This window comes from Mastigoproctus giganteus, chromosome 7 (genome assembly GCF_048544385.1).
Source record: "Mastigoproctus giganteus isolate SK-2022 chromosome 7, ASM4854438v1, whole genome shotgun sequence".
NCBI classification, from domain to species: Eukaryota; Metazoa; Arthropoda; class Arachnida; order Uropygi; family Thelyphonidae; genus Mastigoproctus; species Mastigoproctus giganteus.
Window position 1 is genome coordinate 110640247 of NC_143581.1, and position 25759 is coordinate 110666005.

Here is a 25759-nt window from a genome sequence, read left to right on the forward strand (position 1 = left end):
GAGCCCTAAACTTATTTAGGCTATCAACCTCCACTACAAGGGATGGAAGTCTGTTCCACCAACCAACCACCCGCTGGCTAAAGGCAAATTTCCGCACGTCTATCCTGCATCTGTTTTTCCTCAATTTGAATTTATGCCCTCTCAGGTGATTATTCTGAGCTAGTGGAAGAATCCCATCAGCATTGAGCATGCTCAAACCATTCAAGGCTTTATACACCTCTATCAGATCACCTCGCTGGTGCCTAGTCTCCAGACACTGTAATTTGCAAAACTTAAGCCTTTCTTCGTAAGAGCACCCCTTTGTTCCATTCACTAATCTTGTTGCCCTTCTCTGTACTCGTTCCATCAGCTCTACATCCTTCTTGAAATGAGGCCTCCAGACCTGTATACAGTACTCTAGTTGTGGCCTGACCATTGCCTTATACAAGGGAATAATCACCTCCTTATCCCTGCTGGAAAAATTCCTGTATATCATTGACAATACTCCATGAGCTACTCTTGCAGCCTGTCTACATTGCTCAGAGAACTTCATATCTGCCTGCACAATCACCCCCAAGTCCCTTTCATTCTCTACCACTGTCAGTGTAGTACCACAGAGTTGATACGTTGCTCTGGGGTTGCTGTTTCCCATGTGTAGTACTTTACATTTGTCAATGTTAAACTTCATTTACCACCTCTCAGCCCATCTGCTCAACCTTTCCAGATACTGTTGCAGCAGCATAGTGTCAGTAGTGTCCTTGACAACCCTGCCAACCTTTGTATCGTCTGCAAACTTGGACATTAAGCTTGATATACCATCATCAATATCATTTATAAATACAGAAAACAATAATGGACCCAACTCTGAGCCCTGAGGGACTCCACTAATAACATTAGTCCACGATGAGCAGTGTCCATTGATTACCACTCTCTGTCTTCTCCCCCTCAACCACTCCTTTATCCATAGCAGCAATTTGCCTCCAATGTCACACTGCTCCAATTTGTGTAGCAGTCGTCCATGTGCAACAGTATCAAAAGCCTTTCTAAGATCCAAGTATATAATATCAAAGCTATTCCCTGCATCCAGTTCTTTTGTGACTGCATCATAGTATCCAATCAAATTGGTCAGGCAAGACTTCCCCTTAACAAAGCCATGCTGTGTCCGAGCTATAACTGAAGTCTTGTCTAAATGATCCTGTAGTGCTTCTTTAACCAGTGCCTCCATTAATTTTCCTGGAACAGATGTTAAGCTCACAGGTCTATAATTACTTGTGTCAGCCTTTGATCCTCCTTTGTGAATTGGGGTCACATTTGCACATTTCCAATCTATGGGTACCTCCCTTGAGTCCAAGGAAGCTCTCATAATTATGGCTAAGGGTTTGCTTACTTCCTTTGCTGCCTCCTTTAATATAACTGGATAGATCCCATCCACCCCGGGTGCCTTTCTTGTGTTTATCTTCAACAGTTTCTCCTCCAGTTTACTCCCAGTTATTTCAAGATTCTGTAGCTTACTGCTAGAGTTGAATACACCTCTGGCATTCCCCTAGCTGAATAACTCCTCATGTGTGAATGTCGATGCAAAATATTCATTTAGTTTGTTAGCTACCTGAGCAGGATCATCAACAGTTGACCCATCAATATCAAGTGGACCAATCTGATTCATCCCCTTCCTTCTAGAGTTTACATAAGTAAAGAACTCTTTGCTGTTTTCCTTTGCATCCCTTGCCAAGGATTTCTCGTAATCTGCCTTCGCCTGCCTAACCTCCTTTGTAACTTGGTTGCATATCAACTTGTATCTATCATAGGCTTCTGTGTCATGTGTTAATTTGTAAGTATCCCATGCATTTTTCTTCTCTGCCATATGCCTCATTAGTTCATCTGACATCCATTTTGGCCTAAACCTTGAATATTTCTTAGTTGGTATGTAAAGCCTAGTAGCTTCCAAGATAAGTTCTTTGAATGCTTCCCATTTTGAATTTGCTGTTGATAACATCATCAGTTGGTCCCACTGTATAGAATTTAAATACTGTCTCAGTCCATTGTAGTCGCCTTTACGGAAGCAATAACCCTTCCCTTTACCCCTAATGGTAGTTACCTCTTTGAGTAAATCCCGCTTCAGCACACTGTGATCACTGCCACCTAGTGGTTCATTTATCTGCAGATTCTTAATGCATGAAGAATCACTGCTGATAATCAAATCAAGAGTATTACTCCCTCTAGTTGCCTCCCGAACATGCTGATGTAGAAAACAATCATCCAATAAATCCACAAAAGCCCTGCTAGTGTGTGAGTGACCAGCCCCCAAATTCCAGTCAATATCTGGGAAATTAAAATCTCCCATTATAAGACTCTCTGATTTACTGGGCCACTCTATTTCCCTGTACAGTTTCTTATTATACTCATCAGAGTCATTAGGCCTATAGCACACTCCTACTCTCAATTTTGATCTCCCAATGCTTATGTCACACCAAACTGACTCAACACTGCACTGTCCAGCGATGTCGACTGGCTTCACTTCCTTGGTTTTTATGTGTTTCTTAACTAATAGCATAACCCCTCCTCCCTTCCTATCCTGTCTATCCTTTCTGTAGACGTTGTACTCCCCAAATTGCAGTTCTGCATCCCTTATATCTGTGTGACACCACGTCTCTGATATCCCAACAATATCTGCCTTTGATGTTTTGAGCAATACCTCAAATTCATCAAATTTATTTACTAAACTCCTAGCATTGGTGTACACGCAAGTATACCTGCACCTGTTTCTATTCTTAGCTACCCTAACACAACCCATGTGTTTACTTGTACCGCAATGGCTCCCAGCAGTCTCTGAAATATCATGCATCTTGTTTTTCAGGCTTCTGCTCATTCTAATAGAAGCAGTGCAAGAATCTCTTTCATCTCTGCCAGTGGCTACTGTCAATCTATTGGTCTTTGTCTCCCCTCTAGCTAGCAGTTTTAGTGACAGTCCGAGTTCTGGGAAAAATGATATATCTCTTTTGGGGATTACCCTGACTTCTAATCTCTCTTGGCACAAGCACATTACAAATATTCCTTCTTCTGTCTCTAAAAAACTTGGTTTTCTCTTTTGCTCTCGGCGTTACTTTTCTTCCAAACAGTTGCTCACTCTGTATAAATCGCAAATCCACCCTGCCATGGAATATTGTTCCCACATCTGGGGTGGTGCCCCCAAAACCTCTCTGAGGCTTCTTGATTCCGTTCAGAAGAGGGCAGTTAGGTTAATTAATGACTCATCTCTAACAGATTCTCTGCACTCGCTGTCTCATAGACATACTGTTTCTGCTGCATGCCTCTTCTGCAGATACTTCCACGGGCACTGTTCTTCTGAATTAGCTTCTATAATTTCTGCTCTCTCTTTCAAAACAGTCTGAACCCGTGCCGCCACCAGCCAACATCCATTTACCATCCAACTTCAAACTCACTGAACCAACTTTTCATCTTCCTCGTTTATTCATTCAACTGCCGTTTTTTGGAACAACCTTCCTTCATACGTATTTCCTGAAAATTACAGTCTACAGAAGTTCAAGTTCAAATCCAATGTCAACAAATATCTTCTTTCATCTTCACAACCTCCAACCCAAGCACGGTACTAAGTACTACAGGTTCTAACACCTCTCGTGTTTGGGGTTTACATAAAAAAAAAGCAAAAAAACCATCATGAAATGCATCCATCTCGTACTCCGTCGTTAATATTATGTCAAATAAATGTTTGCCACTAATTACTGTCTTGTGTCATTTCTGCTTCTTGTGTCTCTGCTACTACTTTTCCGTGATGTTTCCGGTTATGGGTTCCTATGCCATTCACATTCCTTTAGATATTATCTACCTCCCCTAAATGCTTGTACCAATATTTTTGAAACACCCTGTATTATATGTGCAGGATTGCATAGCTGATGCTAAAGGGATCTGAAAAGATAATTCAGTTATCTTGGTGTGTAAATGCACTACATTCCACTATACTGGTTTGTAGTTTACTGGGCATCAGCAACATAGACTATGGTCTGCCAACAATCGTAAATGAATAAAAACAGTTATACACATGGTTAAAGATAATAAATCGGTCAACTACTGAGTGCTGGGCACTCAGGATAAAGGGTCCATAGTCACAAATGGTCATTGGTGTCGGTATCTCAAATAGAGAGCGTTATGGTAACTGAAAAAAGTTTCTAGAACCCCAGCTTGGCCTAAAACTGAGGAACTAATGAAAGCATTGTCTATTTGAGTCTTTCTAGTTGTTGTGAATGACAAGGGTGAGAGCAGCGACTCTGACTTCTTCCTGGAGAAGCGATTAAAGTCTTGGGGGGAGAAGCGAATGGCAGGTGAGGGCCGTGCAAGACTCCGCGCAGGTGCCTCCCCACCACTGCTGCCTCAACACTGGCTCTCTGAGTACCTCCTTCCCGGGAGAACTCCAGTTTGAAAATTGTTAAAAAATACTTCTTTTTGCGAAATTTATAAATGACCTCTATAGAATTATTAAGTAACTATTTAGCAACCTTTTTGTCACCAAAAGGAGAGTTAGTACAAAGAAGCACCCTATCGAAGTGCAATAAAAAATTGTTTTTTTTAATTTTATTACAAAAAGTAAATGATAGAATTACAGTCGAAATAGTTTTCCCTTGATAAGCATTGAATAATGTATAGCTAAGGTGATTTTTAAATTTTTAGCCCTACTAGCGATGGAAATATAGGGGGAGTCATGAAAATTACTCACATTTTCCTGTCTGCTGCCGCCATTTTTAATTTAAAAAATATTTTAAAATTATATTTTAAACCTACTCATTCAGCTCTTTCCAACTGTGTATAATAAGAGCTATAGTTTGTCGACAACATTTTTACCCCCTATTTCTTAGACAAATTTTTGTTAACAACGATCAATATGGCATTATGTTGGCCCACATGATGCACAAACCCATGCAAAATTTGGAGTCAATAGGTTGAGTGCTCCATAGATAAAATGCTGTGAGGGACGGATGGACAGACAGACAACTGAATGACATTATAAGGGTCCTTCGTTAGACTACAGATCCTAAAAGGCAATAAAATATTATGGCGACTGGTAAAAATTATTGGTCACTATGTCAAGAAAGGATTTTGTAAGTTTTATAAGAACGGAAAATCATCAAAAAGGTATAAATGATATATAAATAAATATTAAAAGAGTATATTTTAAACAGCTCTAAACAGTATTTATTTATTCTGTATTTGTAAAAAAATAAGAGAATTTTACCTCAATATGATACGTAGAACACTTCCTTATGATACTCCCCAGAAATTAAGGTGAAATTGAGGTAAAACTTCTCTTATTCTTTTACAAATATTGATATCAACATAGAATGTATTGAGCATTAGAGCTCTAGTTCATACTATTTATTCTGTATTTATTAATGATATTGATGAAGGTATATCAGGCTTAATGTATAAGTTTGCAGATCATATGAAGGTTGGCAGGGTTTTTAATGACACTAATGACAGTATGCTACTGCAAGACGATCTAGAAACGTTGAACAGATGGGCTGAGAGGTAGCAACTGAAGTGTAACATTGACAAATGTAAAGTACTGCATATGGGTAGCAGTAACTCCAGAGTAACATATCAACTGTGTGGTACTACACTAAAGGTGGTAGAGAATGAAAAGGACCTGGGGGTAATTGTGCACTCAGATATGAAGTTTTCTGAACAGTGCAGACAATCTACAAATGTAGCTCATGGTGTCTTGTCAATGATATACACAATTTTTCTAGCAGGGATATGGAGGTGATTATCCCCTTGTATAAGGGGCGAAGGCAAAGAAAGCCTGCACAAGAAGCACACAAAAGTTCATTGAAATTTACCGGTAAAAGTACTTTGCCATAACGGCATTTGTATTATTGCTCACTCAGTAAAGGTACAGTGAGTGTTATCAATCAGGAGTAGAAATTGAATCCCATGGGAGTTTGAAACCCTCCCAAAGTGGAGGGGGTAACCTGACCTTTTTTCTTTAGAATCACTGGTGGAATAGTGGATAAATTGTTTATTAAGGAAAAAAAAAAGGCAAAGGAAGCCAACACGAGAAGTATGGCAAACTTCAAAAAAGTTTACCGGTGAAACTACTTTACGAACTTTTTGTACGATACCAGAACTTCGAATATGACTCTGTACGTGATTCAATTAGTTAATTCAATTAGTGATTCTAAAGAAAAAAGGTCAGGTTATCCCCCCTCCACCTCGGGAGGGTTTTAAGCTGCCATGGGATTCAACTTCTACTCCAGACTGATAACACCCACCATCTGTTTACCGAGTGAGCAACCATATAAATGCCGTTACGGCAAAGTACCGTTAAATTTCATCAAACTTTTGCATGTTTCTCATGCAGGCTTTCTTTACCTTAGCCGTAAAAGGCCACAACTTGAGTACTGTAAACAGGTCTGGAAGCCTCATTTTAGGAAGGATGTAGAGCTGCTGGAATGAGTACAGAGAAGAGCAACAAGATTAGTGAATGGAACAAAGGGTTGCTCCTACAAAAAAAGGCTTAAATTATGCAAATTACAGTGTCTGAAGAGTAGCACCTATGAGGTGATCTGATTGCAAAATTCAAGGCAGAATTAGACAAACATTTGGAGCGAATGGATGAGTGAATTGGGGAGGGGTTTTTTTTGGCTGATGCTGTATAAGCTTGCTTTCTTGCATCATATATCTCTACTAATACTAATGCTAACAGATTAATTAATTTTAAATAGTTAAAAACAGCTGCCACATGGTCATTGTCAGATTTTTATTTTTTTATTTTTTTGTTAGTTGTTGGCACATCAGCTTTTGTGGCCATAATGCACCTCCCAAAGCTTTTGCATTTTACTGTGAACCAAACTTGAGGTGGGATTCGAACCCACAACCTTTGGGTTGCTAGGCAGGCAATTTACCCACCTGGCAAGCTGACTTGGCTAAATAACCATTGTCAGATAATGTCTTACTGAGTGTGAGGGTTCAGTCTGACAGCTAAAAACAGTAAAAGATATATGTCATTCATGCCTAAAAGGTTAAAATTCAGTTAAAATATGTGTAATGGTTAAAATGATGTCACAGTCTTTTTAGCATTAGCAGAAGCATATGATGCAAAAAAGCAAGCTTATACAGCATCAGCCAAAAAACAAAAAAAAAACCCTTCCCATTTCACATATTCATTTGCTAAAAAAAAGTTTATCCACTTCATCCTTGAATTCCTTTAAGCTATCAACTTCCACCATGACAGATGGAAATTTGTTCCAGCAATCAACCACCCGCTGGCTAAAGGCAAATTTCAACACATCTATTCTTGAATTTATGTTCCCTCAAGTTCTTAATCTGAGCAAGAGGAAGAATTCCATCAGCATTGTGCCTGCTCAATCCATTCAAGGCCTTACACACCTCAATCAGATCACCTTGCAGGTGCCTAGTCTCCAGACTCTGCAATTTGTAGAACGTGAGCCTTTCTTCATAACAGAACTCCCATTGTTTCCCTCACCAGTCTTGTTCCCCTTCTCTGCACCCGCTCCAGCAACTCAACGTCCTTCGTAAAAATTTAACCCCGGGGGCTCACATCTGGTGAGTATGGGCTTGGCACACCCAGGGTCCTGAGCTGGATATCATCATTCTTCTCTTTCTTGGTGATTCCCTTCTACTTTTGACTCTCTCTCTCTCTCTCTCAGCGTTACTCGGGAACTTTTTTTTTTTCCTGGTGCAGCATAAGCCTCAGGCTTCCTTGCATCATATGGATATTAATAATAATAATAATAATAATAATAATAATAATAATAAATGAGGCCTACAGACCTGTACGTAGTACTCAAGGTGTGGCCTGACCATTGCCTTATGATGTGATCGATTTCTTTGTGATCGATGTAAGGAGTGCACCGATCTTAAATTACAATTTGGTGCACTGATGGAACAATTTGAGTCCCTGAAAAAACGAGTGCTTGCCCTCGAAAATAATGCTTCTGAGAGCTCGTCAGGGACTCAAAACTCCAGCAATCTACCAAGTGATGCACACCCGATTCGAGCCTCAAAACAGAAAAACCAAGTGCAAACTACCCTGGTTAGAAAGGACATTGTTTTATTAGGAGACTCCATTGTCAGGGAAACGGGGAATATTTTTTGTAATAAAGATAGGTGGAGCAGAACCAGGGTATGTCTGCCGGGAGCAACTATTGATGATGTCACCAACAGACTGTCAAATTTTAAAGGGGGTAAAGAAAATATTATTATTCATGTGGGGACAAACGATATTAAACGTACACGATCTGACGATTTGTTGGAAAAATACAGGACCATGCTGAGGAAATGTCGCGAGCTAGGCCATAATGTCTATGTGTCTGCAATTCTGCCCAGACACGATAGGAGGGATTATATGTTGAGAGCCTTGTGGATTAACTCAAGACTTGAAGGAATCTGCAAGGCTTTAGGGGGTAAATTTCTATCAGCATGGCCCACACTTGTAGGTAGAAGGAATTTGTTTTGTAGAGACGGGATACACTTAAACAAAGGTGGTGCAAACGTTTTTGCCAGTATTATTGAGGATACCTTAAAGGCTCAGGGAAACTGCTAGTTAGGGGGGATGTGGGTAATACTGACACGCGTTTATCTGATAATATTGGTCAATGTAACTCTTGCACATACCTTAAGAGTTCTTATCTGTTACCCCAACTGGACGTATTATCTAGATGTTCTGGGGGCAAAGACGTTTCACATGAGCAGGTAGCTAATATCAGGGAAGAGAGCCTTAAAAACTTCAAGGGTTGTGTTAGGGTTGTTAAATATACAAGAACAGTAAATCTTAATTGTTTATACAGTAACGTTAGAAGTGTCGTCAATAAAATGAGCGAATTCGAACTGCTGGTTAAAACAAGTAACGCGGACATAATAGGGCTTACGGAGACGTGGTGCCACCCGGAAATTGGGGATGATGAGTTTCAGTACGGCTTGTATAATGTATTTAGGAAGGATAGAGTAGATAGAAGGGGTGGTGGGGTAATGCTTCTTATCAGAAGCAGCCTGAGTGCGACAATAGCTTTCCCAGATTCAGACATTTCACATGCTAGTATAGAGTCTGTATGGTGTGAGATAGTTGGAAACAAAGGTACAATGCGAGTAGGCGTAATCTACAGACCAGGTGATTGTGAAGACTATGACAAAAGCCTCTACATGCAAATGGAATGGGCAAGTAAGCGTCAATGCCTTATTATGGGTGATTTCAATTTGCCTCTAATTGATTGGAGTAAATGGGAAGGAAACTCGACATGGGGAACAAAATTTTTAAATCAACTAGATAACTGTTATTTGTATCAACATGTCAGGGAAAGTACTAGAGAAAAGAATATCCTAGACCTCATCATCACACATGAATCAGATGACATAACAGGGCTGACAGTAGAGGAACCAGTAGCAGGAAGTGATCACGGAGTTCTACGGTGGATGATGACGAGAGAGGTAGCAGAAGTAAAAGGCAAAGGAATGGGTTTTAATTTCAGAAAAGGAAATTACGATGCCTTAAGGTACTACATGGCCTCTATTAACTGGGTAGATATCGCACAGAGAATGAATACATTTGAACTGTGGTACGCTTTTAAAATATTAATCACCGATGCCTTGAATGCGTATATACCATTAAAAAAATACTCCACGAGAAGGGTTCCAAGTTGGATGAATAGTGAAGTTGCCACATTACTTGAGCAGAAAAAGGTGGCATGGAAACGTTACAGAGCAATAAAAAGTACTGAAGCCTATAACAGCTACAAGGTGATGTGTAATAGAGCCACAGAAAAGGTTCGACAGGCAAAGGCAGTTTATGAGAAATCACTAGCAAACAGAGCAAAGAGGGGGGATAAAGAATTCTTCACATATATAAATGCCAAGAAGAGCAGGACAAACCAGATCGGATCTTTACGTAAGGGAAAGGGGATAGTAATAAATACACCAGCTGCCGTTGCAGATGAACTCAACAGTTATTTTGCATCGATATTTACAAATGAAAAGCCTTTTGTGGCAATGGGAAATTGTGGGAGCGAAGTTAAAAAATATGTAATTAATGATATTGAAATTTCGCAAGATTATTTAATGAAAAAACTTTCAAGCCTACAGACTAGTAAGGCTCCTGGAGTTGATGGAATATACCCTATAATCTTGAGAAAGGCGGCAAGCGAGTGCATTGAACCACTGAGGCTGGTTATGCTAGCATCACTAGACTCTGGGGAGATTCCCTTGGATTGGAAAAGTGCAAATGTATCTCCCATACATAAGGGTGGCTCTAAAAGTGAAGTGGGAAATTATCGACCTGTCAGTCTGACTTCAGTAGTAGGGAAAATCATGGAGGCATTGATCAAGGGTGGAATTCAGGATCATTTGGATCGAATTGAAATTCTCAAGGATACTCAGCATGGTTTTGTAAAGAGAAAATCATGTTTAACAAATCTGGTTCGCTATTTCGAAAGGGTCACTCACGAGCTGGATTTAGGGAATAATTTCGACATTGTTTATTTAGATTTCAGCAAAGCTTTTGACTCAGTCCCACATGAGCAGTTGTTTTATAAGCTGGAACAGGTTGGAATCACTGGAAAAATCCTTAGATGGATAGAAGGATGGCTTCAGGACAGGAGGCAGAGGGTTGTGATAAATGGCTATTCCTCAGATTGGGTTGATGTAAGAAGTGGGGTTCCCCAAGGATCAGTATTAGGACCACTGTTGTTTTTAATTTTCATAAACGACATTGATGAAGGGATAGAGGGCGTGATGTCTAAATTTGCAGATGATGTTAAAATTGGTAGAGTAGTTAATGATCACTGTCAAGCTGAGCTTCTTCAGAGAGACCTAGATAGACTTCAAGAATGGTCAGAAAAATGGCAGCTGTGCTTTAATCCAACAAAGTGTAAGGTATTACACCTGGGAAACAGTAATCCCAAAATAACTTATTCACTTGGTGGAGTTCAACTAAACCCAGTACTGGAGGAAAGGGACTTGGGTGTTACGATACGGTCAGACATGAAATTCTCTGAGCATTGTAAACAGGTTGCAAGGAAGGCCCATGGTGTCCTATCGATGATCTATCGAACTTTTGCAAGTAGAGATAGGGACGTGATAATCCCATTATATAAGGCCTATGTTAGACCACACTTGGAATACTGTGTTCAAGTATGGAGACCGCACCTAAAGAAAGACATCGAGCTTCTTGAAAGGGTGCAAAGAAGGGTAACTCGCCTGGTGAGATCGGCAAAAGGGCGTCCGTATGAAGAAAGACTTCGAATATGTGGGTTGCAGAGTTTGGAAACTAGACACCTTAGAGGAGATTTGATTGAGGTGTTTAAGGCTCTGAGAGGCATCAGTAAAATGAATGAGGACAAAATTTTCAAGATTATAAATGATGCTAGAACTAGGGGACATAAATTCAAGTTACGCGGGGAAATGTTTAGATTGGACTGCAGGAAGTTTTATTTTAGCCAGCGAGTTATAAATTACTGGAATAAGTTGCCTTCATGGGTGGTAGAGGCCGACAGTTTGGGGAAATTCAAAGGTCATCTGGATAGTACTTTCGGGTAAGGGAAGCTCATAGGATGATAGGATTAATTTCCTTTTTATTTAATTTTTAATTTCATTTTATTATTTTTATTTATTTATTAATTATTATTATTTATTTATTTATTTAATTTTTGTTTTTATCATTGTTTTGTTCGGATTTTTTTTTTTTTTTTTTTTTTTTGGCTGGTGCAGCATAAGCCATAGGCTTTCTTGCACCATACGGCCGTTACTAATACTAATACTAATACTAATTATACAAGGGGATAATCACCTCCTTATACCTGCTAGCAAAATTCCTGTATATCATTGACAAGACCCAGTGACCTGCTCTGGCAGCTTGTCGGCACTGCTCAGAAACCTTCATATCTATCTGCACAAATACCCCCAGGTCTTTTTTCATTCTCCACTACCCTGAACCATCCCTTTATCTATAGTACCACACAGTTGGTACATTTCTGTGGCATTACTGCTACTCATATGCAGTACTTTACATTTGTCAATGTTAAACTTCAGTTGCCACTTCTCAGCCCATCTGCCCAACTTTCTTAGATCCTGTTGCAGTAGCATGCTGTCATTACTATCATTAACAATCCTGCCAACCTTTGTATCATCTGCAAACTTTGACATTAAGCCTGATATACCTTCATCAGTATCATTGATAAATATACAAAACCACAATGGGTCCAACACTGAACCTGGCGGAATCCACTAATAACATTAGACCACAATGAGCAGTGCCCATTAATTATCACTCTGTCTTCTCCCATTCAACCGTCCCTTTATCTATAGCAGAAACTTGTCCTTAATGCCATACTGCTCCAATTTGTACCGTAGTCAATGTGCAACAGTATCAAAAGCTTTCGGAAAATCCAAGTATACATTAACAGAATTACTTTTTGCATCCAGTTCCTTGTGACCACATCATAGTATCCAATAAGATTTGTCAGACAAGACTTTCCCTTAACAAACCCATGCTGTGTCTGAATTATTGCTGTAGTCTTGTCTAGATGATCCTGCAATGCTTCTTTAACACGTTCGCTGCCGGTCATCAGTCAGCATACTATCGTCAATAGCGCGGCACAGAAGGCGGAGACTGTCGCCAGAAGCCAACTTTGTTTCCATAACCAAAAAGCTTGAAAATTGGTAATAAGGGATTGTTCGGTATACCATATCAATATTTAAGTGTCGTATAAGCAGTTTCCAAAAGATTTTGAGATTCACGCGCCAGCGCGTGATAGGCACTGGAGGTCAAATTATTGGCTTTAAATGCCGCATCACGCGCTGGCGCGTGACATAAAAACGTAATAATATAGTTTGTAAATAATAAAACAAAAAACATGGTAACATTAAGAAATACGTTTTATTTCATACCGAACCAATACAGATTATAAATACTGTGTGTCAGAATGTTACTTATTAGTAAATTAATAAGAGGAGTAAACCTCAATATAGTACGTGGAACACTTCCGTATGAAACCCTCCAGAAATTAAAACGGAAAAAACGAAAAAATCTACAACTTACCGGTACATTAAAGTAAAATATAAATAATTAAATAATCAATTTAACACAATTCAAAATCAATTCAAAACAATTAAAATTCAAATTAACGCAATTAAAAGAATCTAACGAAAATATTCAAAACGATTTTCCTTCCTGAAGCTGACAATGCTTTTCGACCGACTGTCGTGATCACAGGAATGAAAATTACGGAATCAGGCTAAACCTGCAACTTAAATAGTGATTATATGTCTTCGTGCATGCGCGTAAAGGTCCACGCATCGGAGATCAAATATGGCCGCCGAACATTAACAGAATTCTCGTGTAATTTAATTTCAACGGTTTCTGCAATTAATAGTCGCGTATAATTACGTTGAACGTTAAGTATTTTGGCCTCGTTAAATAAAAAAGTATGTTTTTCGTTAATGGCATGAAAGGCTAATTCTGACACTGCTGAACGAGAAGCACGAACTGAGGCTTCGTGTTGATTTACACGAATATTAAGAGAAAACCACGTCGAACCCTGGTAAGACGAGTCGCAATCACCACAAGAAATGTTGTATACTAGATCATTAATTTGTGTTGCGAACGCGGAAAGAACCGAGCGATTGTTCAGTATAGTGTGTAACTTCCGTATAGGCCTAGCTATAATTTTAAATTCGGTATCTTTAAAGAATCTGTTAAGCTGTTTGTGCCACTGTTCAACATATGGGACAGAAATAAAGTATTTTTTGATATTACTATTGTTGATTGGTGTAGTATTTTTTATCCTATCCTTAGCTTGTACCCTAATTCGATTTATTGTGTTAATGGGATAACCCCTGTTCAAGAATCTGCTAGTTAATATTTGTATTTCTGAGTCCAAAGCAGAATCCGTCGTTGAATATTTATAGGCATTTAGAAATTGATTAAAGATAATCGATCTTTTGTGGGTGAACGGGTGGTAGCTATTATAATGTAGAAGCATACCGGTGTTTGTGGGTTTTCGATAGATGCTAAATTGTATTTTGTTCGAGTCCCGGGTAAGCGTGAAATTTAGAAAGTTTAATGACTTAGTATCCGTATCTTCCCTTTCCAATGTAAATTTGAGTCTAGAATGAATATTATTAAACGAATGTAAAATGTCTTGGATAGTACTACTATCAGTAATAACTAGAACATCGTCTAAATACCTCCCATAGTATGTGATACGGGGACGAAAAGGTGTCAAATGTATCTACTCAATCGTTGAGAGATAGATCTCTGACATTAAGCCACTCAGGCTCAAACCCATTGGTAATCCAAAAATTTGTTTATACACCTTGTTTCGAAAGGTGATGTAGTTAGCCTCAACTAATAGTTTAATTAAGTGAAAAATTTCCTTAATAGGCAGCTTCGTATAATGAATCGGTGTCGAGTTTTTATTTAACATATCTCAAATAATATTTAATGTGTATTCAACGTTTACATTCGTATATAATGAGGTAACATCTAATGAGAATAAATTGTCATTGTCGCCGAGTCTACAGTCTTTAAGATTATTAAATAATGTATCGTAATTCTTAATCCCAAATTGTATAACCTGTCTAAAAGGTTTTATAATATTATATACATGTGTGGCTAAGGCTGAAAATGCCGAGTTCCTGTAGGAAACAATAGGTCGAATCGGAAATCCAGGCTTGTGTAATTTTACCTGACCAAAAAGTGCAGGAATATTGTATGTTCTGGACTTTAATTCCTTCAACTGAACCATAGTAATGTAGTCGTTTTTACGATATGTGGTTAACGTTTTATTGTATTGATTTACCAAATTGGTAATTATACGCGACTATTAATTGCAGAAACCGTTGAAATTAAATTACACGAGAATTCTGTTAATGTTCGGCGGCCATATTTGATCTCCGATGCGTGGACCTTTACGCGCATGCGCGAAGACATATAATCACTATTTAAGTTGCAGGTTTAGCCTGATTCCGTAATTTTCATTCCTGTGATCACGACAGTCGGTCGAAAAGCATTGTCAGCTTCAGGAAGGAAAATCGTTTTGAATATTTTCGTTAGATTCTTTTAATTGCGTTAATTTGAATTTTAATTGTTTTGAATTGATTTTGAATTGTGTTAAATTGATTATTTAATTATTTATATTTTACTTTAATGTACCGGTAAGTTGTCGATTTTTTCGTTTTTTCCGTTTTAATTTCTGGAGGGTATCATACGGAAGTGTTCCACGTACTATATTGAGGTTTACTCCTCTTATTAATTTACTAATATTATTATCAACGTAGAACATATTGAGTATTACAGCTCTGATTCATACTATCTAATTAATTTTCAAACTCTTATTGACTATTTCATTCACTTCCTGTCTCTCCAGTAGTATACAATCGATACACACAATTATGGGAGATTTTTTGAATGGCTTGGTACAAAATTACATTAAATCTACACTAAGGTACTCGGCCCAAAGTTACCATATTTCTTTCCTAAAATATTGCCTTCAAAACAACATCGTTCCGAAGTTTGCCAGGGTGAATTTAAATCAAAAAATTTCAGGCATAAAACAACTATCACTGGCGACATCACGTAATATTGTTAAGCTTGCCTTAAAATCTCGATATTCGGATAAACAAAAATACCTTTCCCAGGTTAGGAAGCTTCGCGATAAATTAAAAAATTATCTACATCCGAACGATTGGTCTGTATTGAAGACCTCCATAGATTTGCGACGGGAAGCACAAGCCTCAGAAATAAAAAACAGACACGTTAATAAGTTGCAAGCTTTATCGATAGTTCAAGACACGTTCATGCGAATTCTAACACATTATCGCGAGCTTGCGACCAAGTTCACACGAGTTGGGTGACATCCCCCCCACAGACACACAACGCACTACCACAGAATATGTCGGCTAGTTCACGAACACCCCCTCACCCAGTATCCAACGAACCGACATATCAACAGGTTACAAATCTTTCCTCGTGTACACTATTGCAGGACCAGATTTCACTTTTATCCAAAGGATTAAATTATAATTTACCACCTCGAAAGCTGCCAAAAAAACAATGCGTAATTGATATTGAATTCGGACTTTGTAGTGTTCCACAAAAAGATGTATTTATTCAACAAGTTAACCAAGTAGTGAATAACATAAAAGAAACGCGACTTCCTAAATTGAATACACATGACAGTTCAGCTTTACGAGAACTTCGAGAAAATAAGGACATTATTATACAGAGGGCAGATAAAGGAGATACAGTGGTAATACTAGATAAACATGATTATATTAATAAGTTAGATTCAGTTGTGTCTGATACCTCCACTTATCGTGAAGTGGACCCGGCACTGTTTACCAATTTGGTAAATCAATACAATAAAACGTTAACCACATATCGTAAAAACGACTACATTACTATGGTTCAGTTGAAGGAATTAAAGTCCAGAACATACAATATTCCTGCACTTTTTGGTCAGGTAAAATTACACAAGCCTGGATTTCCGATTCGACCTATTGTTTCCTACAGGAACTCGGCATTTTCAGCCTTAGCCACACATGTATATAATATTATAAAACCTTTTAGACAGGTTATACAATTTGGGATTAAGAATTACGATACATTATTTAATAATCTTAAAGACTGTAGACTCGGCGACAATGACAATTTATTCTCATTAGATGTTACCTCATTATATACGAATGTAAACGTTGAATACACATTAGATATTATTTGGGATATGTTAAATAAAAACTCGACACCGATTAATTATACGAAGCTGCCTATTAAGGAAATTTTTCACTTAATTAAACTATTAGTTGAGGCTAACTACATCACCTTTCGAAACAAGGTGTATAAACAAATTTTTGGATTACCAATGGGTTTGAGCCTGAGTGGCTTAATGTCAGAGATCTATCTCTCAACGATTGAGTAGATACATTTGACACCTTTTCGTCCCCGTATCACATACTATGGGAGGTATTTAGACGATGTTCTAGTTATTACTGATAGTAGTACTATCCAAGACATTTTACATTCGTTTAATAATATTCATTCTAGACTCAAATTTACATTGGAAAGGGAAGATACGGATACTAAGTCATTAAACTTTCTAAATTTCACGCTTACCCGGGACTCGAACAAAATACAATTTAGCATCTATCGAAAACCCACAAACACCGGTATGCTTCTACATTATAATAGCTACCACCCGTTCACCCACAAAAGATCGATTATCTTTAATCAATTTCTAAATGCCTATAAATATTCAACGACGGATTCTGCTTTGGACTCAGAAATACAAATATTAACTAGCAGATTCTTGAACAGGGGTTATCCCATTAACACAATAAATCGAATTAGGGTACAAGCTAAGGATAGGATAAAAAATACTACACCAATCAACAATAGTAATATCAAAAAATACTTTATTTCTGTCCCATATGTTGAACAGTGGCACAAACAGCTTAACAGATTCTTTAAAGATACCGAATTTAAAATTATAGCTAGGCCTATACGGAAGTTACACACTATACTGAACAATCGCTCGGTTCTTTCCGCGTTCGCAACACAAATTAATGATCTAGTATACAACATTTCTTGTGGTGATTGCGACTCGTCTTACCAAGGTTCGACGCGGTTTTCTCTTAATATTCGTGTAAATCAACACGAAGCCTCAGTTCGTGCTTCTCGTTCAGCAGCGTCAGAATTAGCCTTTCATGCCATTAACGAAAAACATACTTTTTTATTTAACGAGGCCAAAATACTTAACGTTCAACGTAATTATACGCGACTATTAATTGCAGAAACCGTTGAAATTAAATTACACAAGAATTCTGTTAATGTTCGGCGGCCATATTTGATCTCCGATGCGTGGACCTTTACGCGCATGCGCGAAGACATATAATCACTATTTAAGTTGCAGGTTTAGCCTGATTCGGTAATTTTCATTCCTGTGATCACGACAGTCGGTCGAAAAGCATTGTCAGCTTCAGGAAGGAAAATCGTTTTGAATATTTTCGTTAGATTCTTTTAATTGCGTTAATTTGAATTTTAATTGTTTTGAATTGATTTTGAATTGTGTTAAATTGATTATTTAATTATTTATATTTTACTTTAATGTACCGGTAAGTTGTCGATTTTTTCGTTTTTTCCGTTTTAATTTCTGGAGGGTATCATACAGAAGTGTTCCACGTACTATATTGAGGTTTACTCCTCTTATTAATTTACTAATATTATCATCAACGTAGAACATATTGAGTATTACAGCTCTGATTCATACTATCTAATGAATGTTACTTATGTATAATATTCGCACAATCTAAGCAATAGCCGGATGATCCTTCACAAACACTGCAGATATAGATTGTATCCTTACGTTTCCCTTCGGAATAGCAACGTTTGCATTGCTTCCTCAATATCTTTCCACCTTTTCTTTCTTCCCGTGGTTTGAGCACATGTTCCAGTTCAGGTACATGATGCACAGTATGAGGGAGATCAGATGGCTGTTTTAATAAAGATCTGATCACTGATAAACGGAAGTCATAAAGTTGCACCTTGTTATGTGAATATTTATTATAGATATGGTGTGCATTTATCATTATTAGTTGCAAAATATGCATAAATATTTTTGTAGGCCACCTAATGGTTTTCCTTACGCAAGGATAATAGGCAAGCATTTGATCTTGCTTGTCAATGCCTGACATAAACCTATTATACTCAATTATAGGCAATGGTTTTGATTTCAGTTCGCCTCGTTTGTTCTGCATTTCCACCATATCATTTTGGTATTCTGTAGATATGTAACTGACATCTCTTCTATCCTTCCACTTAGCAATCATTACACCACGGGCACACCTTGATAAAGTTTCTCCTTTCTTCAGTTTTTTTCTCGAACCTCTTTCGGAAATGTTTTCCTATTACTTCTGATTGTCCCAGTAAAATGTGTTTGTCTGTCAGCGAGACACTTAGCGAGTTCATAGCTATTGTAATAATTGTCCATAAATATGCTATGCCCGACATCTAACATCCCATCAAGTAAGTTCATGACGACTTTTTGTGCATGTCCTTTTCCACCAGAATCATCCAACATACCGGTATACACTTGAAATTTGATAACCATGCCAGTAGGCGTTGTGATCATATACAACTTGATGCCGTACTTATGGCGTTTGTTTTGAATGTACTGTTGAAAAACAAGCCTTCCACGCCACAATATCATAGATTCATCTAAGCTAATCTCACGTCCTGGATAATATATTTCCGACATTCGTTCATTGAACAGATTCACCATTTTCCGAATTTTATATAGGCGATCCCGTGGACATACCTCTTTCTTTTCTGGATTTTTTGCAAAATGCAAGGCCCGCAGTAATAATAAGAAACGATTCCTGCTCATGTTGTCTGCGAATACATGTAATCCGAACAGCTTATCTGTTTTCCAATAATCTTGTATGCGGTTCAGTCGAATGGTTCCCATATGTAAAATTAATCCTAAAAATACCAGCATTTCATCTCTAGTGGTGTCCTTCCATGCATTTATTCGAGAATGTTCTTTATTTTCTCTGGGAATAAGTATTTCATGAGGGTTGCAGCAAAGACTCGGATTTTGTGAAACGAAACTGTTTCATCGATGTTACGTCATTTTCCCACACGACGTTTTCCAACTTACAGGGATCCTGCAGTGAAAGTGTAGCCTCTTCCACAATACCTTCTTCATCTACACTTTCCGAATCCGAAGCGTCCTTTGGAGGGATAAAATCTTCATCATCGTCGTAACTGACGTCACTGGAATATACGTCAGATAAATCCTCCAATATTTCTGCAATTTCTTCATCTGTAAGGGATTTTTTATAGTGCACTTTTCTTCTTTTCGGGCCCGAATGGCCTGCTAAACTGTCATCTGCACAACTCATATTACAAGGCTTTTCCTCACGTCACGTAACAAAATATTCAACACCAGATACAACTACATATAGTTTAAACCCTTTACTTGACGCCAAAACAAATATAAACAGCAGAAACACAATGCCAACTGAAGTTGACAACTTCATACAAAAGTCTAGTGAATCCCGCGCCCGCGTGTGATTGGCTACTGGGTAATGATGCCACATCCCGCGCCAGAGCGTGATCGGCTCTTCAATACTGCTGCGACATCACGCGCTGGTGCGTGATCGGCAGCGAATGTGTTAACTGGTGACTCCATTATTTTCCCTAGAACAGAAGTTAAAGTAACAGGTCTGTAATTATTTGTGTCACCCTTTGATCCCCTTTGTGAATTGGAGGTACATGTACATCTCCAGTCCGTGGGGACCTGTCCAAGGAAGCTTTCATAATTATGGCTAAGGGTTTGCTTACTTTCTTTGCCGCCTCCTTTAATAACTGGATAGATCCCATTCACTCTATGTGCCTTTCTTATGTTTAGCTTCAACAATTTCTCCTCTGCTTGCTTTCAGTTATTAAAAAATTATTTAGCTTCCTGTTAGAGTTTAATAAGCTTCTGTAGAATTCCACATGAATTCTACAGAAGCTCACTTCCCTATAGAATTCCTCATGTGTGAATGTAGATGCAAAATATTTATTCAGTTTGTCAGCTGTCTGAGCAGCATCATCAACGTTTGAACAATCAATATCAAGTGAACCAATCTGATTCATCCTCTTCCTTCTAGAGGAAGGAAGAGGATGAAATGGATGAGGTTATATAAGTAAAGAAGAATTTCCTGTTTTTCTTTGCATCCTTTGTCAGAGATTTGTCGTAATCTGCCTTTACTTGCCTAACCTCCTTTGCGACTTGATTTCAGACTAGCTTATATCTACTATAGTCTTCTTTGTCACCTGATAATTTATATGCAACCCATGAATTTTTCTTCTCTGCCATGATTCCATTAGTTGATCTGACATCCATTTGGGTGTAAACCTTGAACAGTGTTTCTTAGTTGGTATGAAAAGCGTAGTAGCTTCCAAGATTAATTCCTTGAATACTTCTAATTTAGAATTTGATGTTGATGACATCATCAGTTGGTCCCACTGTATAGAATTTAAAAAATCTCTGATTGTCTGAATGAATGTGTGAACATCTTCACACATAGGAGGGTCATTCACCCTCAGCAGAAAAGAATACGTAAGATGACTGCGTTCTATGTGGAGGCGAGCAAGCTCAATTTCCACTCTATGGTTCCTGTGCAGACTAGGTTGCCATTTTTGGATCAATTGCAACTTGTTGTGACTTGTCCGTGCCAAGATAGTTGTTATTGAGTGTGTAATATATTTCTTATTACTTGCCTGTAGTCTGTATAGGGGACCAACAGAGATTGTGCTGGTCTGGCTGCAGCATCTGCCAGATCATTATCCCTGATTTCAAGTGTGGCTTGGGGTCTAGCAGCAGTGGAGGTCAAATGTAGATTTATAAAGAGAATACTTCTGCTGAACCCTGGACAAGACTGAATGAGGATTATATCTCATCATTGATAAAGCTTCTAATGCACTTAAAGAATCTGTGTATACCGTACCCTTTTGAAAATTATCCATTTTAATATGGTCTAAGGCTATCTCTATAGCTTACAACTCTGTGGCATACATACATAACTGAACTCGTAAGGAATTTTCTCAGAATCCATACTATCTGGGAAGACTGCAGCAGATCGCACAGTTGATTTGATTTCAAGCCATCAGTGAAGACAGGTAAGAAATCAGAGTAAGCAGGTCAATGAGCAGCGTAGAGATTTAGGTAGACAGATGGTGAAGTGTTGGTCTTCCCCTCTGTTATTAATGGAGAAGTTGCATGGTGGAAAGTGGACATTCTAGGGTGGAAAGGGTTGACTTGGTGACTGGGCAACGTTATCTGCCATGATGTTAAGCTCTCTGAGCAGCAGTAAGCAGTAAGAACCACCCACTGATTGATCCTAGTTGGGCCGGTCTGGGACCTCCCATCTTTTCAAAGCAGGGGCCAAAGTGGTGTATTAGAGCCAGGGCTCCTCACCCACCAGAATCCCTTTTCTGAGTTTCAATGGGTTGTGGAAAATGGCTGCACATGCCAGATTCCAATGATGGAACTCTGGAACCAAGGAATGGGTGTTGGATCCCAGTGATGCTAATCTGAGGACCAGCTGTGTCACTGGGAAGTACCCTTCATGACATAAAAGTGCCCACATTGAGGGACATTCTATTAGAAGCTCGTGACAAATAATGAACTGCTACTATACCAATTTGCAAGGCTGATTTGGATTCATCAGTGTATGTGTAGTAATAATATGTCGAGCAATACAAGAAGCACATAAATATTGAAAATTCTGATTTGAGATGTTATTTTTCTTCAATTTAAAAATGGTAATCCATAATTCTTGCATTGTGAAGACCAGAGGCCACAGATGGGTAGATTGAGGTGTGTGGCTATCTTCTGTAGTTTTGTCAAGATTAATCTGTCACTGGTTTTGAAAACATATTCCTACTGGACTGCAACTATAAAAATTTCCAAATTTTGGTTTATAAGGATATTCATATTCAAATTTATACAGCGCTTTTGTCTCAATTAGTGATGTGCAAAAGAATTGTAACTATTTGCAGGGAACTGTAGTCATTGGGATCTGGCTACTTTTTTTTTTTTTTCAGTGAATCAGACCATTTAGACAGGTATGCAGTTATACTGCAGTTACAGCATGAATTTATTAAGGGCAATCTTGTGTGACCAATCTTTGTTACTGTATCATAAGATCCAATTTGTTAGTGTGTACTATGATGCAATAACAAAGGAACTGGATGCAAAAAAATAATTTCATCTCATTTATTTAGATTTCAGAAAAGTTTTTATTATTATAGAGGCAAGCTATTGCTATGGATAAAGGGATAGTTAAGTGGGAGAAGATAAAGAGAAGTTATCAATGGGCACTGTTCTGCTTGGACTAATGTTATTAGTGGAGTCCTCCTCGTTTCAGTATTGGGCCTATTGTTGCTTTCAGTATTTATTAATGATATTTATGAAAGCATATCAGGTTTGTTTGTTTGTTTGTTTGTTTGGTAGTTGTTGGCACATTGGCTTCTGTGGCCATAATGCACCTCCCAAGGTTTTTGCAGTACTTTGATCCAAGCCCGAGGCGGGATTCGAACCCACAACCTTTGGGTTGCTAGGCAGGCACTTTACCCACCCGGCTAGCCCGGTCGCCGCAATATCAGGCTTAATGGCCATGTTTTCAGATGATAAAAAGGTTGGAAGGATGGTTAATGACAGTAATCAGGGTATGCTATGCTACTGCAATAAGATCTAGACAGATTAGGTAGATGGGCTGAAAAGTGGCAATGGAAGTTTAGCATTGGCAAATGCAAGCAACTGCATACACTTGAGGTGGGGGGATAGCTGTACTGTTAGATATGGTTATTGAGCAGTACAGACATGCTGCTAGGACAGCTCATGGGGCTGTCAACAATACAGGCATTGTTTTTCAGTAGGGACAAGGTGTTTATGCCATTATATTAAGGCAATGGTTAGGCCATGACTTGAGTACTGCATATAGGTCTGGAATTTTACAAAGAATGTGGATCTGTTGGAACAGGTGTGGAGAATAGCAACAAGATCAATGAGGGGAACAAAAAGGTATTCTTACCTAGAAATATTTCAGTTCTGCAAATTGCAGCATCTGGGATGTTTAAGGCTTTAAATGGTTTGAGTAAGATAAATACAGATAGCACTCTTCCTCTTGCTTAGACTTAGTTAGATAGTTGATTGTTGGGGCAAACCTTTTTCATCTGCAAACTTGTATATTACACTTGCTATGCTTATATCAGTATTACAATGATGCTGATATAGACATAACAATACTCATATTAAATTGATACTGCCTACACCAGCATCATTTTAATAAATATTAAAAACAGTAAAGGGCCTGACATTAAACCTTGCGGAAATCCACTAATAACGTTAGTCCACTGTTCTGTTGTTGTTGTTTGGTTTTTTAGGAGCATTAGCAACTAAGGCCATATTGCTCCGGTGCGGTGGTTATTCCCTGACCTTTCCGCATGTTCCATATTTGGTGGTCCACTGTTCTACCATGAAGAGATGGTTGAACACATCTACTGTTCAACCGTCTCTTCATCCACAGCAGTTGCTTGCTCCCAGTGCAACATTGCCAGTTTTGAACAACAGCTGTTCATGTGGGACAGTACTAAAGCTTTACTGAAATCTAGGTATAAAATGTAAAATTATTTTGTGCATTCATTTCTTTTATGAATACCTCATAATGTAATAACAACTCAGACTGGTGAGGCAAGATCTTCCTCTGACAAACTCCATGCTGTGATTTTCATACAACTGTGTTCTTGTCAAAATGTGATCCTGCATTACTTCTTTAACCACTGTATCCATTATTTTCTCTAGTACAGACATCAAGCTTAAAAGTTGACAGAACAGTTTTGGGAAATATTTTTTATTTCCCATCCCCTGTCACTAAGATTTTTTGGTACGTTATTCTGACACACTTGTTTCTTGTTGCAAGTTTTTGGTGTATTGATTTTTCAGGAAATGGTGTGTGTGCTCTTATGGTTACTGTGGTTCATACAAGTTGGCTGTATTTTTCTTTACAAAAGGGTGTTCATGAATTGTTTTGCATAATTGTGTAGGCCGAAAGTTCCAGAATAACTCAGAATAAACCAACCTGGTCCTTCCACCTCAGATTTGTTAACTACAGGATAACCCTGTATTTGTATGTATCTGTGTATATACATATATTGCTGTTATTATGTGCATTATCTTTGAAATGTGGAATTTGCACTGCCTGATGATTGAAAAAAAAAGTAAAATAAATGGAAAAATTATAACATTTATAATAAAGAATATATTATTTTTCTTTCTTGAATTAGACCTACTTTCATGGATGAATACGAGCGTTTAGAACAAGAGCTGGAACAGCTATATGAAGAATACATAATTAAATTTCGCTGGTTAGCCTACTTAGAGCAGCAACTAGAAGAACTGGAAAAGACTGAACAAGAACAAATGCAGGTAATATTGAATTTAATTTCTTAAATTGGAAAAGGATATACATGAACTTAGAAAAGGAAACATAAAATTAGACTTTAATGTAAATTTATAATTTACATTAAAGCCTAATTTTATTAACTAAAGCATAAATAATGCTACAATATTTATGCTGTAGTTAGGTTAATGAAACTTGATAGTTATCCAAGCAAATTAATAAAAGCATATTTGGCAAGCTTACAGAGCATCAGCCAAAAAAAAAAAAAAAAAAACCCACTTTGTATGCCACCAATCCATCCCTGCTAATATTTTTTCTAGTTCTTGCACAATATATTTCCTGTTTCCTTATCAATTGAGTCACCAACTGTAGCTATGTGGGACTAAGAATCCTCTGCTTTGGAGGATGGTATTGTTGTCTGATGTTGGAGCATAGACTCAAGCATTGTGCTGGGCAGCTGAGTGCTTGATGGGTTCTTCTTTTTTAATCCTTCAAAGGCATCAAACCCTATTCTTCAAGTCCTCATATAAGCCCGTGAGTGCTGACTGTGCACTTAACTTTCTCATGCTCTTAGCAATGAACATGCACATACCCTCTGGCTGTATCATGTCCTACTAAAGGTAGCTTCACAAAGAGATCAAGTAATACAAAAAACAATAATCCTTATTTTTAGGAGAACTGTCTTTGGAAGTTCTCCCCATAACTAAAGCATTCTGCTTTAGTTATGGGGAGAACTTCCAAAGAACTTTGAACTTTGAGCTTTTTTTTGCTCTGTTGCTCTAATCTGAGACATGATTTTTGTCTAAATTTA

The 25759-nt window shown here is 38.1% G+C and overlaps 1 protein-coding gene across 1 annotated transcript in view; it reads left to right on the forward strand.

Annotated features, from left to right (window-relative positions):
* Positions 1-25759, forward strand: part of LOC150083144 (intraflagellar transport protein 38-like) — a 239424-nt gene that overhangs the window by 115521 nt on the left and 98144 nt on the right. Inside the window, exon 8 of the mRNA XM_090377844.1 lies at positions 24833-24974. Coding sequence (XP_090233970.1) covers positions 24833-24974 — 142 coding nt within the window. The remainder of the gene's footprint in view (positions 1-24832; positions 24975-25759) is intronic.